At 32.4% G+C, this 19,553-nt stretch overlaps 2 protein-coding genes across 2 annotated transcripts; one reads left to right on the top strand and one right to left on the bottom strand.

The window, feature by feature from the left end:
- Positions 1-429: 429 nt before the first annotated feature.
- Positions 430-7,770, top strand: LOC121245766 (probable methyltransferase TCM_000336). The gene is made up of 4 exons (XM_041143622.1): positions 430-576; positions 681-1,091; positions 1,208-1,480; positions 7,329-7,770. The coding sequence occupies exons 1-4, from the start codon at positions 475-477 to the stop codon at positions 7,692-7,694; spliced, it is 1,152 nt and encodes a 383-aa protein (XP_040999556.1). The 5' UTR covers positions 430-474; the 3' UTR covers positions 7,695-7,770.
- Positions 7,771-12,701: 4,931 nt separating this feature from the next.
- On the bottom strand, positions 12,702-13,487 carry LOC121246538. Its single transcript, XM_041144714.1, has one exon. The coding sequence runs from the start codon at positions 13,485-13,487 to the stop codon at positions 12,702-12,704; it is 786 nt and encodes a 261-aa protein (XP_041000648.1).
- Positions 13,488-19,553: the final 6,066 nt, after the last annotated feature.

Here is a 19,553-nt window from a genome sequence, read left to right as displayed (position 1 = left end):
TAATTAAGCTAGCTAGCTATTTCCATAATTAATGTCTATGACGTCCTGCTAGCTAGCTAGTGCAAGCAGCGCGCATCATAGACTATATATATATGAAAATGATAGTTGTGATCGTAAGTTCGTAAATAAGGTATAATTATTTTAAAAAAATAATAATAAATATAAAACTTAATTAAATGATATTAATTTATCATGGACGATATATATATATATATGTGTATAGATATTTATCAGTTTTAATCTTAGAATGGCATACCCTATTCTCAGCATTAATGCATAACAAGTAATTACGTTCAATCCCATAATCATTGATTACACATTAGATGCGCTTTCAACTACCGTGCGTGACAACTGAGATATATATATATATATATTTTTTAAGAACAGTAGAAGCCAAAAAGGTAAAGAGCTACATCATTAGAACTGCCTTTAAAATGAGACCAACCATAGAAAAAAGCACCATGTTCAAGGGCAATGGAAAAGCAAGAGCTTCAACCAAACATGGATCCGGAGAAAGTGTTCCACATGACTGGAGGGGTTGGTGTCACCAGCTATGCCAGAAATTCCTCACTTCAGGTCTACCCACATGATCTGATCATCATCTCTTGAAACTCTTAAATTTTCCAAGTTTCATGACTGTTTCCTTTCATTTCATTTGTCAATTTTGAATATGGTTACAGAAGAAGGCCTCTGATATGGTGAGACACATCACGACAGATACTATCCAAGAACTTTTCATCAAAACAACTCCAAAGAGCATAGGAGTAGCTGATTTGGGTTGCTCTTCTGGACCCAATACCTTAACCATCATTAAAGATATTGTCGAAGCTGTTGAAGGAAGTAGCCATAAAATATTGCATCCACCACCAGAATTTCGTGTTTACCTTAATGATCTTCCAACAAATGACTTCAACTCAATCTTCAAAGCCTTGCCAGAATTCTACAAGGAGCTTAGACAAGAAAAAAGCGGTGGATCATGTATTCCCTCTATTTTCATAGGAGGCTATGCTGGCTCCTTTTATGGAAGACTTTTCCCCAACAATTGCTTGCACTTTGTCTATTCATCCTACAGTTTGCACTGGCTCTCCAGGGTACTGAGACTACTGATCTTTTGATCTCTAGCTAGCTAGCTCTGTCCCTTTTTTTCAATCTTTGATCTCAAGTTTAATTTACCTAGTGCATGCTTATCATTCATTGGTTGATGCAGGTTCCTCCGGCTCTTTACGATGAGAAGGGTGGGTCAATAAACAAAGGCCACGTTTACATTTCTGAATCCAGCCCTCCACAGGTTTCTCAAGCGTACTACAAGCAATTCCAGGAGGACTTCACGTTGTTTCTCCGGTCACGGTCCGAGGAGCTCATTGTTGGAGGAAGAATGGTGCTAATATTCCTTGGAAGGAAAGGTCCAGATCATGTTGATAGAGGCAACTGTTTCTTCTGGGAACTTCTCTCACAGTCCTTTGCCGAATTGATCGCTAAGGTATACCGTACTACTCATGCGTGTGTTAGAGTAATCCAGAATATGATCAAAAGTCGCAGTAGCAGTTGAAGATACTATCACTTTAAATATATATATATATATATATATATATATATATATATTATTTTCAATAAATAAACGAAAAACAAAAATAAACAAAAATAAAAAATGTCGGGGTAGGGCAAGTACGTACGTGCTTTCAATTAGAAAGAACTAGGGTGTTTTCTTTTTCTTGATTAATTTAGGGTTTTCTCACTAACTTTAGGACCACTTTTTATACTTTTTCAGACGTTTTAGCGCAAGTAAAAAACTCTAGGATTTGATTTTGAGATTACCTTTATGATAGGATTGGATTTGTTTCCTCTTTAAAGCTTCTGCTTTATTTCTTTTCTGGAATTTTAATTATAAGTAGCATTCATAGAATTAGGGTTGTAGCCTTGTACGTACGTACGTCAAAGGTGCATGCGTATAAGGTTGTCGTACGTGGTGATTCTAATCATCTCATCATGGGATAATTGAAATTTTGGAGTACTGACGTTCGAATTAATGAAATTTTGGGTTTAGACAAACATTTAATTATCAGGTCCGTGACGATCGATAATTAATAATATTGTTTACCAAGTTTTGATGTTTATGGTATATATATATATATATATATATATATATATAGATCTTGATCATATATATAGATCAATTTGAGAGGTTGTTCATTGAATTGAATATATAATATCATGAGGATCCTGACTAATCCAAAAGTGAGTGTGATTGGACTATTATTATTATTATTATTTCTAATTAATGAATAGGGTACCCAAGACGTGATTGGATTAATATATGTAAATTAAATGGTAATTAGCTCTGCTGGTGAAGATAAATGCAAATATGAAAGACACGATATAAAAAGAAGATACAAGTGAGATGATCATGGATAAAGATGAAGCTAGCGTACATTAAAATCATGATATTCATCCATAGGTTGAGGATTATATATGAGTAGTACTGATCAGTATTGTACCAAAACGTCATCCTATTAATCATTATCCTTTCGTCATGAGTACTGCTACGTATTTAAGTACGTACGTACGTAGCATACATCTTAAAAATTCAGTTTTAATTTATATATAAATATATATATATATATATATATATATATATTCAGGGCGATAAATGCATATATAGAATGGAATCCATCATCGGTTGATCATCATGAAGACAATGATCCTGAAGATGATGAATTCATTAAAAAGATCAAGTTCATAGATTAGGAAAAACATCAACTCAAATTCTTGTCCTAACTTGAGATCAATCTCAAGTAGATCGAAGAGAGACATATGAAGTGGACCTATATATGCCTACAGCTAGCTAGCATACATTAATAAGCAATAAGTGTGGTAGAGCTCATGATTTCATGCATATATCATTAACATATCTCTTATGATATCCCACTTAAAAGGGATCACCTTACTTTGAGTAGGAAAAATGAGCAGGAATGCTTTTGTACGTTTTTGGTTTACCTAATAATTTTCAATCTCTCTCTCTCTCTCTCTCTTTTTTGTACAAAATAATAATTATCTTGGATTTGTTTTCCCGGCCAGTAGGATAGGTATTATATATATCTTCATCGTGTACTTTTTAGAGTTTTCTAGTAACTTTAATTTAGGAATATTACTTCTTCCTTTTTTTTTTTCCAATTATAATCTGCAATCTTAGCTAGGGTTATGGTATATATAAAGCCTAATCTGCACAAAATGGACATTGAATGTTAATCTGTAAAATTAAGGAATAATATTCATGAGACAGACTTATTATTCAGTTTCTGTATATATATATATATATATATACACATTATATCCTTGCTAGCTAGCTCTCTCTCTCTCTCTCTCTCTCTCTCTCTATCTATATATATATATATATATATATATTAGATGCATGCATGGTTAATTAAATCATTAATTAGATAATTCACTTCGATCTTCCCATTTGCTGATCATGTTTTCTGGATGGATATTGGTTTCTGATATAACAATATGCAGCATGCTGTAAATCTAACGAGGATTCGAGCCAAACAACTTGACATGTAGCATCAATATATGTGTGTATAAATATATATATGCTATAAATCATGTATTCAGATTATAAGCCTTCTGAATACATACATATATAATATATATATATATATATATATTTAATCATATAGCGCGCGATCCAACTCGATCAATTCAAGGTAAAAAAAACCTAGCTAGCTACCAAGTTTGCTTGAATTTCTTTCTTGTTAGCAAATTCCATTAATTAACTTCATTGTGCATGCCCTGCAATTAGTGAATTTCTTTGTTGCTGTATGATAAGGTTTCTTATACGGTTAAGTAGTCTTAAAACAGGGCTAGCTGATCACAGAATAGAAAATATCAAGGGTTATTGTAGTACTTGTAACATCCGGCTTTTCTCTTTAACTCTAATTAAGGTTAATCTTTCGTCCAGTTGCAGTTACTGTTCTATTGGCAAGACTAATTTTTTCCGGTAATTTGTGCGCAAACTCTCGATATTGTCATCTTGTGATCAGTTATATATTTAGGGTATCCGATGATCTATTGGATGGTCATGTAGCTAGCTGATCATGGGTATTTATGGTATCATTTGAAATTGAACATTGTGATATATATATATATATATATATGCATATATATTGATAACAGCAATTAAATCCATTCCTCCATTGAATTTCACTAAAATGGTACTAATAATCGAGATTTGAACAAGTTCTTCCGATCGATTCTGACCTTTTTCTTCCAAACTGATCAAGCTAGCTTACACCTTGAGTTTTCGGGGATATGTGTTAACATATATTAGTCTAGTCTTGTCTCACATCAGATATAAACCCTAGAACCCAACAATCCACCAACAGCACTTGCTAATTACAACATGATCATATATAAACCGCAATATATATATATATATATATAGATTATTTGATGAACACAACGTAGTAAATTAAGATCATGTAGCTAATTGATCTAGGCTTAATTTCTACTATATTATATGGTGAACATGATAAGCCTCTAGGATCAAACCGCTTATAAATTAAATTATTGTCCTGATCTCCTCATGAGTTTCTCTCCTCTCTTAATGTTTTCATATTTTATTATTTCTTCGATATTCTAAAGATCGAACTGGTTCTACTGATATTCTTTTTCAAAATTCACATTATTGTTGATCTAGACTTAACCACATTAGGAGTTTTATCTCTCGGGCATTATTTAGATTCATGCATGACTAGACTAGCTAGCCTTTTTCCCCCTCCAAATGAAACAAGTTAGGGATCAACTAGAGATACAGGATTTGTATTTGCTATTTTTTCACCCTAGGCTATATTTGTTGAGGTTATCTTAAATTATCTGTGAATAGTAATGAAAAAGTAATAAATAGTACTAAAAAAATAGTAAATAGTAGTGAGGTAGTCTGAGGTGATCTACCTCATGCACTAACCAAACATAGCTTAATCCTCTTCCTCTACAACTGTCATATTCTTTTAATTAGTTTCCTTATCGATCCTTATATTTATATATATATATATATATCAACGTTACTTATGGTCGATGCCCCTGATGATCTTTTTCCTTGTTCTACTGTGGAAGCTTCTTCTCATGTGAGATCGATGTAGATCGAGTTTAGATATTTGCAATGGTATCTAATTCATGCATATATAGCTCTTTAATTACTCCATTAATTGTATATCTTAGCACATCTTTGAAATGAAAATATGAAACAATTTCACTTCCATTGATTTCGTTTGAGCCTTGAAACCCTTCTTGGATAAATAAAGTAGTACTACTTTATTTAGTTATTTATTTATTTATTTTTTATCACTTGGTGGATTATCCTGGGGTAGGAGCATCTCTCTCAAATTCTTTTTTTACTCATCCAATTTATTTTTGTTTATGTCCATAATATCATGTAGATTCAGGACCGTTTGGATACTTAGAATATCTTAGTATATTTGTGAATAGTAATGAAATGGTTTGAGTAAATTATATGTTTTATTGGATTTTGGGAAAGGAAAAGAAAAAAATTGAATAAAAATATTATAAAGTTAAAAAATTATTTGAATATAATTTTTCATATAATTTTTGTTTTGAAATTTGAAAAGTAGTATTTTTTGTGTTTTGTTTAGGAGTTTGTGAAAAGAGGGCTGCTATACAGCAGCCTCTACACCACACTCTTGGTTTTTTTTTTTCCTTCTACCATTTCCCCATACACATCTCTCTCTCCTCGAAAGCTATCCACTTTTTGAATCTCTCTCTCTCTCCTCGATCTCTCTCACCGAACCCTCTCTCTCTCCTCGAGCCCTCTCTCTCTCTCTCATTGTGAATTATTTGCTGCTTTGAAATCAAGTTTTGGGTTGGTTCACTTTGACTAATTAATTTACTTTTTTTCATCAAGTTTTTTATATGTAAAGAGATAGGAACACGTGAACGAGAGGAGAGGAATTGGGGCCGGTTTGAGTATTTTTATATTTAATTCATGAACCCGGTTTGCCATGTTAGGTGTGTGGTGTAAAATATGTGATCCTGCTGATGAGAAGATTGTTGTGAAAATTATAATAATTAGATAAAAAAGTTAAAAATTTGAAATTGAAAAATATTTTGTATTTGAGTGATATTTAGAAAAGAAATATCTTAAAATAGTTGAGAACATTTGTGTTGTCAAATAGACCCTTAGTGACTGCATCATCATGTTGTGGTTTTTGGAAACCATCTTAGTTTTCGATCATGTCCTAGCTAGCTAGATCGATCATCAATTCTTTTCCTATCATTAGTAATAATTAATATCGATTTATACCGAGGATTGAAACCTAATCTGGGAAATACACACACACACAATATATATATATATATATATATATATATATATATATATATTAATGCAACTAGTAAGACCGATATTGTGCTATATATCCTAGATTTTGAGGTTGTGATAATATTTAAGCCTCGGATTAGATGGAAGGATTAATTGTGATGGTGTTAGCATTTACAAAGTTAATGTTAACTCGGTGAAATTGGACTATATATATAAATGATTTTAGAAAATTGCAGTTATACAAAATTATAATTTATCGTTTTGGACATATATAGTACTGCGCGCAGATGTGATTTGCACTTTGTGTACTACAACAAATTATATATTAGTGCCACACTTAGTGTTTACATAAGGTGAAGATCATATGGTTTTAACTTTTAAGGAGCATGATATATAGGTCATCAAAGTATGCAGGCAGACAATTAATATGTTTTTTTTTTTTCCCCAAACCTAGCTTCCTATATATAAGTTTTTTTTAGTGAAAAAATGGTAAGAGGAGAGAGATCACAACCAGAGGTGGCTTCCTTATCTGGGTGTGACCATAGTAGCACCCTACCTCGCAGACGAGAATTAGTCGCAAACGCTCCATTTAGTTAGATTTGAGCCATAGCTTAAAACTTCAATCCCACTAATAAATTCAATTAATCTTTAGGCAACTAATATTAATAGTTTAAGCTGAATTCATATTTAGATTCGAACTCAGGGCCTAGCTAAGTAGCTAGTACATACCAAACTACTTGGAAGTAATCCATGCAATGACCATCAAGCCATCACCCACCTTAGTGGTCTTCCTTTATATATGCGTTACTAATTATTAAGGGAAGATACTCTTTTTTAAACAAGCGAGAAAGAACTTATAAGAAACATGACAACATATTTATCATTTTTTTTTGGAACTCGTGCACATAGAGAAATTATATTTTTATACATAAATAATATTTTAATAATAGATCGATGTTTGTTTTTGTGTTATTTGTGTCTTCTGATGTAAAAGGGGGAAGTTGAGGAAGAGAAGCTCGACTCTTATGATGTGCATTTCTATGCACCATCGAAGAATGAAATAGAAGATGGAGTGAGAAAGGAAGGTTCTTTTGGGTTGGACCGTCTGGAGATGTTTCAAATAGAGAGCAATAATAATGAAGATCAAAAGGATGATCATGATCATGCAGGTAAGAACATCAGCTATGGAGCAGAAGTTGCAAGGACAGTGAGGGCTATCCAAGAATCCATGATTTGCCACCACTTTGGAGAGGGGATTTTAGACCATTTGTTTGAGCACTATGGAAGATTGGTGGATGAAGAAATGGGTATAGAAAAAATTGAGCCAATCACCTTTGTTATTGTTCTAAGAAAGTTATGAACCGAATTAAGCCATGCATGCATGCACGAACGTCATATCATGATCATTAATATTGGAATTATTAGGAACTGCATGGCTTAAAGGAAAATATTGGTAGAAACTACACTAGTTCTACTACTATCTGATCATCACTATTAATATCTTATTCTGCTAATTAATGTGATAATGCCTAGTTTTTCAAAGATCAATCATTAATATTACAAAATTGCTACTCTCACCGAAAATTGGGTCCCGACATTTTTTTTTTTTTTTTACTTAGTAATTAAGGAAGTGTTTTTTAATGATGTTGTGAATTTTTTTTATTAAATATTTAAGTGTGTAAAAAAAAATGAATGAAAAACAAAATTTGCACTTTCGGGACCCATGCAGTACATACAGCACTGCTCTTAATATTATATAAAGAAAATTATACAAACTGCATAAATTAGATTATCAAACAGTACTGTTATATTATGATGAGATCGTGGGATAATTTCTACTAAAATGAAAAACACACGGACATCTCTATATAGGGCATATTGCAAACGTCTGGCCTAGCCTGCATATAATTTGTATGTATCATGGCTCTAATTTCTAATCTTACTCTTTCCCAACTGGTAAATGTGTCTAATTTTCATTATAGTGGCAAACACAAAACCAAAATAAAATTAGGTTTTGGCTTCCCACAGAGGGTATGCACGTAAGACCATCGGTTTATTTGATGTTGGAAAGATATAGACAACTCATTATAAGAAAACTGTTTATTTGGTGTCAATTAGTTCTTATGAAAATGACTATTTTCTATCAAAATGAGTCTATTGTCATAAATAGTCATTTTCGTTACAAATAACTTGTCATAAATTCTCATTTTTTTGTAGTACTGGCCCCAATACTATATTTAATATTGGAATCCACGCTACACCTACGGTCAATATTTAGGTGTTGTTTAAATAGCGAGTTGAGATGAGATGAGTTGAGATAAAAGTTGAATAAAATATTGTTTGAATATTATTTTTTAATATTATTATTGTTTTGAGATTTGAAACAGTTAAATTTTTTATTATATTTTATGTAAAAATTTGATAAAGTTATAATGATGAGATGAGCTAGATGAGATGAAATATTTCTTATATCCAAACTGGGCATTAATTATGTACATGGAGGCTACAACTACAAAGTCTAGACTATGTTAATTTAGATTAAAAATTATCAAAGATCTCAATCCAAGTAATTAGCCGTTATACATATTGTTTGTATACAGGGACGAAGCTAGAAATCTAATTTAGGGAGCCAAGGCACAAGTAAAAACTTGTGTAAAAAATGACATAAGTCCATATATATATATATATATATATATATAATTTGAATGTTCTCTAAGTACAAATTTGAATGCATAAAAAAAGTAAAATATAATCAATTATGCTAATTGAACTCGTCACTCTTTCATTAAAGAAAATTCATCAATTATGGCATCCGTGCTAAATTTTTCAGAAACTCCCTTCTCAATATAGACTACTTAATAATCTCTAAGAAAATCATCCTTCATTTTGTTTCGAAGTCTTATCTTAATGATGTTCATAGTCGAGAAAATTAGCTTAGTAGTTGTCGTTGAAATTGGAAGTGTTAAAACAAGTCGAATCAATTTGTCAACTAGATATTAATCCTTGCCCTTTCCAGTAATCTTCAATACTCGACATAAATTAAAAATTGTGGAAATAAGTCTTGTAGATCTGGATGTAAGGCACATCATGCTTGTAATGTTATAACTAAAGTTTTAGTTGATTTTCTTCTTTTTTTTAGAAAACTATTTTGGATAGAACTTCTATACGAGACCACATATAATATTGTCAATGTTAAATAATTGATAAGTATTCTAGGATACTGAGAAGAACTAAGCCCAAACCGCAAAATACCATATGTATCCTTTTCAATCAAAGTGTAGGATAACAACATGATCATCAGCATTATCTCCTTAATTATATATTCGAATTGGAAAACGACATCAAATTAGCCTACTTGGAAAAGATCGATGTTGTGCATCACTATAAGAAAATTATTTATTTGTGGTTAGTTATTTTTTATTAAAATGATTATTTTTTTATCAAAATAAATATATTCTCATCATAAATAATCACTTTTATCGCAAATAATTTTTCATAAATAATATATTTTTGTAGTGCGCATTCGGTGCTTATAATTGAACTATTAATTTGCAATATAACAAGTTATCAGCCCTGATCTGTTCATATTATAATGCTCCTCGTTTTTCAGTCTGAAATGCTCACGTGATCACAGCTTGAAATTAAGTAGAGATATTTTTGTGAAATATAATATATATTTCTATATGCATGGCTCATATTACAGCATAAAGTTTCTTATAATTGATTTAATGTTTCCAGAAAATAGGTCCACCCTGAAAGTGGTCACATCTGACACAAATTCTGATAAAATATTTTGAGATTGGGAACACAATTTAGTTCTATTTTGTCTCTGTGATTTTTTGTTTTTTGAAATGATCGGAGGAGAGGGCCGGGTGGTCCTATCCATTGGGGCAAAAAAATATGGTAGGTGATTTAAATTATCACGATTTAGAAATGGTTGTTACAGTTATGAATACGTAAATATTATGTAAATATTTAAAAAAATAATAATAAATACATAATTTACATAAAAAAAATTAAATTTATAATAATAAATATTTTTTTTCAAAACAATTATACGGATCATAACATTTCTCTTCATTTTGTCATGTCTTTTTTTCATCCCAAAATCTCTGCCATCCAAACGAACTGTTAAAAAGGGAAAAGATGCCCCACTTTGGGGGCCTTTATTGTTCTGAAAAGCTGAAACATGGAGAACCACATATATACTAATCTATCAATTTATATATGTGTATATATATATATATATATATATATATATATATTTTCATGCGCTGGTGGATCAAGCTTTTAAAGTTCTTGCATATATAAGTTTCTTGGTCCTGCCATGCACATATAATGAGACATGCAATTTGTTTTATCAATCTGCAGTTCATAGAAGGAGTTGACATATATATGTATGTAGAGAGAGGGAGAGAGAGAGATCATCAATGTCCCCAGTGGGACCTTAGAAATAAAACAGGCATATTAAAATTAATTAGGAGTTGAAGGAGGATCATAGGAATAAGATGCTCAAGTCCTAGTCAAGATAGGTTCTCATTCCAACTTCCATTGGTATATGATCATTCCAACTTCCACAGTCTGTCTTCTTCAAATTCTCAGGCAGTACCCTTTAATCATCTTTTGTCAATTTGTTCTAATTCTAAGCTGTAAATCAAAGGGTTCCGATTCCTAATTAAAGAACCATGTATGTGAAGAAACATGCTGACCCAGTCCTATAAACATGCCAGGATCTTCCACGTACACAAGCTTATGCTGCTTAAGATATAAATCATTTAATGTACATGTGGTGATTTCACAATACTCCCTCCTCTAAATTTGAGTTCATGCATCAAAATCCAAGGTAAGATGAGAGAGAGAGAGAGTAATGCTTATGCAACAAATTGAAAAGTTGATGGATAATGATTAATGACACATCAACACAGTTAGATAGGGTAATAGAGAGACAATGATATAGCATATAATACTTTTTTATTTATTTATTTATAAACAATTATGATTACAAATTCTCTATATTTTTAAATAAATAGCTTGAAAGAAATAAAACAAATAATCAATGAAGAGAATGGCCTCTCATTAATTACTCAAATAGAAAAAGGCAGGAAGGTCTCACTTTTGGCAGAATAATTGAGGAATTAATGAATGAATGTATAGCCTATACCTTATATAATGTATACATTCCCTCACAGAAAGGCATCGTCTGTTGGCATCCACCACTAAGCACTCCATTACAAACATGCTCAAACATCTTCCCCTGATCTTCCAATTCAAACAATCTAAGAAGAATAAATTAATTGGCTCTAATCTCTTGTTTGGTACAAATAAAACAATAAATAAATGACGACTGAGGAAAAAAACATAAAAAACCAACATAAAAGAAATTAATTAGGAAAAGAAGACAAAGTGCATGGCATGTTCCTTGGGAGATCAGCATTAAGGAAAGCTAAAAGGAGTATTATTTGAATCCCATAAGGTATAAAGAATGCAACCAGACCAATATACAGTCATTTATTGTGGAGATAATCATTACTAATCCACCCAAATAGAAGAATAAAATATTAGATAATTAAAATATTAAAAATAATAAATCAAGGGAAAATAATTTATATAATTTTCGAGTCCGCACTCTCTTTAAAAAATAATGAATAAACATATAGTATATACTTAAAAATATAAATAAATGTAGAATACGTAAAATTTTAAATATTTTAATATCCAGCATTACTCAAAATAAGGGAAATTTAGGCGAATCGGACTGAAAGTAGAGTACAATTTGAAAATAATTCTGTGATGATCGGTACCAATCTCCACTAGAGAATAGCATTGCTTCAGCAAAAGCATAACTCAATACAAATTAAAGCTGCATTTAGACGTTGAGTTTGAGATGAATTAAATTTTTTATAAATGGTAACGAGTTAAGATGATAAAATAAATTTTATGAGATATATTTAAAATAAATTTAGATATGTTTAAATATGAAAATGAATTTAGATATATTTATAAGAATTTAAAAAAAGTTGTAAGTCTTGCATGTAAAAAAATATTGAATTAAAAAATATTATGAATCGTATATGTAAAGAAATTTTGAATTGAAATGAATTTAATAATTTGAGAGTTAGATTTAGACGTTAGGTTCAACTTAATATTAGATTAAACTGAATTGATTTCTATATACTCAACAACCAAACGAGACCAACTGTGTTCGTGATCGGAGATGTCAAAATTCGAGTGCATGAACACCATTTTCCGACCAGAAATTACCGTACAAGAAAAATCCGCGGCCGGAAATTAACTTTGCACCTAAATTTTTGATAAAACCGTAAAGCATTATCTTTATAGATTTTGTAGATCTATTAACACTTGTCCGCTAATTGCCTACGGGGACGCCGATCTGGTTGTGAACAACGATGGGAAGTGACTCTTGGCGACGGAACTTCCACTGCTTAGCAATAAAGGCCTCTATGGTGCGCTGGAAGTCCTCGTTGCTCATCTCATCCTCCGGGCATGGATTCTCCGGCCTATTCTCTTCGGAGTTCACATCTGTCAGGCACTTCTCCGTCTCCGTTCGCCGGAGCTTTCCTGTATACTTCTCCGAATCCTCTCCATTGAGCTTCTCCGACTGAGTCCTCCGGCACGCTTTCGGATGCATTAGATCCATGCCCGTTTCAGAGTACGTTTGAGAGTCATCTTCACTAGCAGTTCTGTTCACCTCACAGATAATCTGCTTGTCATGGAACTCGATTACCTCCGGCGCGTGAGCCGGGGGATCGGTTTCGGACTCCGGCTTCGTAGAATCATCGCTGTTTTTTATGAATTTTTCGTAGAGTTCGGTGTCTGCATTGTCGCCGGTCTGGTTATGGCCGGGGAACCGGCCGGACTTGGTGATAAGAATGACAATGATGACATTGCATAGCATGAAAACGAAGAGAGGGCTGGCGACGAAGCCCGAGAGCTTCCAGAAGTACTCACCGGAGATTTTGACAGCGAGAGGGACCCGAGGGAAGCTCCACGAGACGAAAACCAGAGCCAGAAAAAGCTCCACGTAGCGGAAGAGCTTAGCGATGCGAAACATGGCGCTAGCTTCTTGATTGGAGGGGTAAGTTTGACAGGACGCTTGCTCGGCCAAGTGGTTGTCAAAATCGAAGAAATCCATCACACATGCACACAAATTAGAAAGAGGAGCGAAGGGAGGGCGGAAGTTGAAAGAGTTCTAGGGCATTGGAAATGATTTTCCGAGAAAGTTGAAAGGAAAAAAAAGGTCGGGACAGTAAGGTAGAGTTAGAGAGCATGGAGACACAGCTCGATTGAAGGGCGGATAGCAATTTACAGTGAGGAGTCGGTGTCTGGTCTGTGGACTCTGGCGGCTGGCCAGTTTTTAACAACAAAAATTCTAACGCTTTGGAGAACTGAACTCCCTTTATTTTGCGTGAAATGGACCGATCACGGAGCTTTGCTCCCTTTTATAGATAGACGGAGTCATCGAGATTACATGGGTATCGTAGAGGGAAGAAGACAAAATTAAATACTTACACATGGGTATTTCAAAAAAACAAAGCTATACCCTACACTTTTCACTTTTGAAAGTTTTTGAAATCACTACTATTATGGACGTGTTTCACAACACCTTTCACGCAATCACCTACAACTAAAGAGAGAGGTCTTGGGATTCGTGAGAATGCTTCCGATGTCTACGTTAATATATCAATAGAGATTTCCTTAGTGTGTGAAAAGATATCTTAGTGATCATATATGGGCAATATCAATAGAGCTCCTGATATCTTCTGTTTGATGTGATAATCGCTTGATCATTCATTTAAAATTCAAGTTACGAGATATACAAGTTTCACCTGCTAAAGATATAACAAATTAATAACCTCTCTACCGAGATTTCTGGGATAGTTATCATTTTTGTTGGTCGATAAGCCTAGATTCAAGACTTATGAGGCTAGGCTATTGTCCAGGTCCATGACATGGCGTAATTGGCTGAGAGGAAGGAAAAGGGTTAAAGCCCTTCCAAATACTGTTTATTAATAGGAAAAATCTAATTGTAAGCGATTATGCGCACTAATACGTGCACTCATTCAATATGATTGGTCAGAAAGTATATTTTATTGAAAACAGTGCTAATTTGAATTTAGAATATGAAAACAACATTATTAGTACGCAGATTGGTACGCAAACTTGTTTGTACATAACAAAACTCTTATTAATAACCTTCTCTATAACAAGGAGTGCATACATGAGGGACTAGCCTCCTTATCAACAATCTCATCACATATATGTAATGCATTTTTTTGTTAAGGTATGAGCTACTTCATTTGCCTCTATTCTAACATGATGAACGCACCAAAGATCAAAACTAAGAAGTTTTTGTTTTACATCATTGATAATTATTCATGTACTAGTCCAAAGAGTCATGAGTTTGTAATGGTTTGGATCACTTGAAGAGCATCTCCTTTTAGTATGATTTTCCTTAATCCCAATTTAACACCAAAAATTGTTGCTTGGAGAGCACCAACGGTTTCTGCTAAAAAGGGTTCAAGAAAACAATTTCGATTCATCCTCATTACAGCCAATACTCTTCCCTTCCAGACACACATAATTAGTCCAATACCAATTTTGCAATGGATTCTGTTAACTTATGTGTCCCAGTTAATATTGATGGTATCCTTAGGAGGAGCTTCCCATCTCTATTGTTGATCTCTTTTTGAACCTGATTTGCTAAATTTTCTAAGTTGAATGCCATTTAATTGCACCAAATATGATTTTGATTGTTGCACCACAATGTTTGGATGAATAAAATCTGCTTTGAAGACAAAACTATTTCTTTTCTACCATAACCTTCTTGCAATTACTGCTATTTCTTTCAGTTGTTCATTTGTATACTTGTCACACATAAATTCGAGTAGTTTCATAAATGTCTCCCTGATATTAATCCTGCTTTTCTGTATTTGCTTTGAGTATTGGCCCCATATATCTTATGTTGCAATACAACCCTGGAGAGCATGTTCTAATGATTCTCTCTCCTCTAAACAGAGGAGACAATTTGGATTTTTCACTACCTTTTTCTTATAGAGATTCCGACTTGTTGGAAGAGCTTCAATGCATGCTCTCCATAAGAGAACTTTGTCTGCATTTGTATGTTTAGCTTTCAAATTCTAAACCAGACTTCCTTCTTTCTACTGCTGGTTTAAGGCTACCCTTTAGTACGATCTTGCATTTCTTTTTGCAGCACTCCTTATCGATAATTTTCCATAAGCACTCTCTTCATATTAATCTGTTTGTGCTATTGCATAAGCTAATAGGGATTTTCTTTATAGCTTCAACTTCATTCCTTTAGAAAAATCTCTTCAATGAGGGAATATTTTCACTATTTAGTAACTGAATCAATAAGAGCTTGCACTTTTTCATATCCATCCAACATTCTAACTACATCGTGAATTTTGTAAGATGTGGGTTGGGGTATCCACTTATCCTTCCATATCTGAACCTGTTTTCCATTACCAATCTTCCACATTGTACCTTCCTCTAATAAATATCTTGCTACAAGTATACTCCACCAAATAAAGGAAGGTCTACAACCAAGTCTTGCTTAAAAGAATGAAACCGCTGAAAAATATTTCAAAAAGTCCAAATATTTTGCCCAAGAAATGTGGTAGTGTCTTCTAACTAGGAATGTCAAATCGTGTTAACGGGTCGTGCTCGTGTCGTGTCAAAACATATATATTATACTATATAAGTCAACCCTAACCCGACCGATTAAGCTTATCGTGTCAAAATCTCAAACCCTAACACGACCCATTAACATAACGGGTCGTGTCGTGTCAACCCGTTTTGGTCCATTTATATAAATGGGTTGAACAAACCCAAATTTAACCCGTTTGATCTAGTTAAGTTTAGCTTATTTTTATATAAATGTTAAAATTATAATATCTATAAAAAATATAAAACTAACTATAAGTCCAAAATTACAATCCAAACAATAAAAATATCGAAATTAAAATCTCAACAATTTTATTTTTTAGGTATAAGGGTATAATTGTAACTTTAACTTTCTTAACGGGTCAAAACGAGTTTTGACCAGTTATCAACCTGTTAAGCTATCGTGTCTTAACAGGTCAACCCGTTTTGACCCGAACTCATTAAGGTTAAACTCTAACCTACTTTTATTGTATCATATTCGTATTGGGTTAACGGATCGTGTTATATATTGTCACCCTTACTTCTAACTCATACATCAAAGCTAACCCATGCAGACTCATGGACACAAGGAACGCATATTCTTTTGAACAGACTTTTCATCCTAATTGAGTTGGAGAAAGTTTGTTTTATTAAATTAACATGTGTTGGTAAAAGATATGAAAATCACATACTTTTTCAACAACCCAATTAACCAAACCACGCCTTAACATCAAAACGGAGTCTCAGCTTGCGATTGATCGCTCTATCGAATCTTGGTTGAGAGAAATGCACCAAGTTTGGTAAGTTATTTTTAAAATAAATACACAAATACGTTAAAAACATTTTACCCATATCCATATAGGGTAACTCTTAAAATCAAAATTCATATTCAACTTTCAAGTAGTACATTACTAAGAGAAATTCTACTCATCATCTCTACGTCATACATCACACATGATTTTTTTTTCCTGATTAACAAGTATGTGGTGTAAGAATGATGAGTATAAAAACTCAATTAGTTTAACAAAAATAAAATAAAGAAATAAATATGATGTGTAGTATTTAGAATGATGAGTAGGGATGTCAAATCGTGTTAACGGGTCATGTTCGTGTCGTGTCTAAACATGTATATTATACTATATGGGTCAATCCGAACACGACTCGTTAAAATTATCGTGTCAAAATCTCAAACCCTAACACGATTTATTAACATAACGGGCCATGTCGTGTCAACCCGTTTTAACCCATTAGTGAATGCTACAAAATAGGTTAACACAACCCGACCCGACATGTTTCAACCCGTTTATGTAAATGGATTGAAAAAATCCGAAATTAACCTGTTTGATCTAATTAAATTTAACATAATTTTATATAAATGTTAAAATCACAATACTTATAAAAAATATAAAACTAACTACAAGTCTAAAATTACAATCCCAACAATAAAAATATTGAAATTAAAATTTTATCAATTTTACTTTTAAGTATAAGAGTATAATTATAATTTTAACTTTCGTATTGGATCATAATGGGTCAAAATATCAACCCGTTAAACAATTGTATTTTAACGGGTCAATCTATTTTAATCTAAATCTATTAAAATTTAACTCAAAATCTATTATCATCATATTGTATTCATATTGAATTAATGAATCGTGTCATATATTACCATTTTTAATAATGAGAATCAAAACTTTATTATTATTTGTCATTTACGATGATCGTTTAAAAAAAAAAAAATTGTCATTTACGATGGGCATGCAGGAGGTACGGAGAAACAGTGAATCGTAGCCAACTATCTTTGACAGGTCACGTACGTGCTCCTTAAAATCATAAGTACGGCGAGTTTTTTACGACTCAAAAATAGTACAGGTTCGGTTGTTAAGAAGTTTTAAAAGTTCTTAATCCTTAATAAATTTTCTGAAAACTGAGTAACAGAGACCGGTGCTACGGAAAAGAAGAGCGATACAGTACTTTACATACGCGATTTTTATTTTTATTTTTTGTGATGGAATTTAATTTAATTTATATTAAGTAAAATATAAAATAAAATAAAATAAATAAGTACCTCTTTTGACGCGAAGGATGATATTATCCTTTTTGAATGAATACTCTGTGGTCAATAACTTCACTGCAGAGATTTTTTGATCCATTGAGACAGACATCGATTTCAGCACTAAAGATTTTTTATGATTTAGTTTAGTTTGAGATCGGAGAGACTGAACAATGGCAGACTTATAATTATTTATTTTTATTTTTACATAATTATGTTACAAATAATTTCTCATTTTATTTAAATATTTTCATTTTTAAATATAATTGTATAAAAAATAAATTGTGATTTATTCATGGCAAGTATTCGATTTTATATTTATGATTTGTGATTATATTGACCGAATTTGATATATTTTAATATGAAAAAAAAAATCTATTTATTCATGTGAAAGGAGATAAAAATAAAATTAAAAAGCTAAAATTTATTTATTGACACATCATTGGTGTAAAATTATTAATAACATTATAATGTAACAATTTTACTACAATATAAAATAAAATATAAATTGTTAACAATATTAAGAGTGTAAAATATTATATTTTGAGTAATATTATATACAGTCGTGGAGTACACAAGTTCCGTACAATCATTTTAAAAAATAGTATGATTTACTATTAAAAAATTATTATTTTTTATATAAATATTATATTTATTTATTTATTTTAAATGATTTGTTACGATCCCACATCGACTAAATATGGAATTGGTTGATAGTTTATAAGCCCCTAGGCATCCTTATCTGGTAAGCTAGTTTTCAAGGGTGAGTTCTACCTAGTGGGTTCATAACAAATGGTATCAGAGCCACCCCATGTCTAAGGCCATGTTGCGACAGTTGCAATCGTGTAGCACGGGAAGTGATGCCGGCATGGCAGTGTTCGTTCGGAATTAGGAAAAGATCTAACGCACAACCAATCCTTGTAAGTGTCGGGACTGTCATGGATGTCGACTGCAGATCATGGTAGTTGTTACGATTCCACATCGACTAAGTATGGAATTGATTGATAATTTATAAGCCCATAAACATCATTTCCTTGTAAACTAATTTTTAAATATGAATTCTATCTATTAGATTCATAACATGATTACACCATACTTAATTACATATTACAAATAATATTTCTCTTATATTTTTTGTCCCGTTCAAAGTGGAAAGGGACAGATTTTAAAAGGTAGGGTGCGTTACAGCAACTTGCACATTGAATGGGTTCACTTCAGCCTGATGCAGTAAAGGAGAGAAACAGTCAAAAGAGGGTTTTGGTGGGTAAACAAGAAATGGTGTTGCCCGTGAACTTCTTCTACATTTGTAAGACTGCAGCTGCTGTGTTTCCTCTCTTTTGCTTTTATAAGCTTTGTTAGATTGAGTTGACAGGATGATGGACTCCTCCGTTCTGACACCATATATCATCTCCTTTTCCTGCCCAATATTTTCACTTCCACTGCTTCTCACCCTTTTTCATCGTAATAGATAATACTTATTTTACT

This window comes from Juglans microcarpa x Juglans regia, chromosome 1S, assembly GCF_004785595.1.
Source record: "Juglans microcarpa x Juglans regia isolate MS1-56 chromosome 1S, Jm3101_v1.0, whole genome shotgun sequence".
NCBI classification, from domain to species: domain Eukaryota; kingdom Viridiplantae; phylum Streptophyta; class Magnoliopsida; order Fagales; family Juglandaceae; genus Juglans; species Juglans microcarpa x Juglans regia.
The sequence above is the reverse complement of the archived record's forward strand: the minus strand, read 5'-3'. Positions and strand labels throughout refer to the sequence as shown.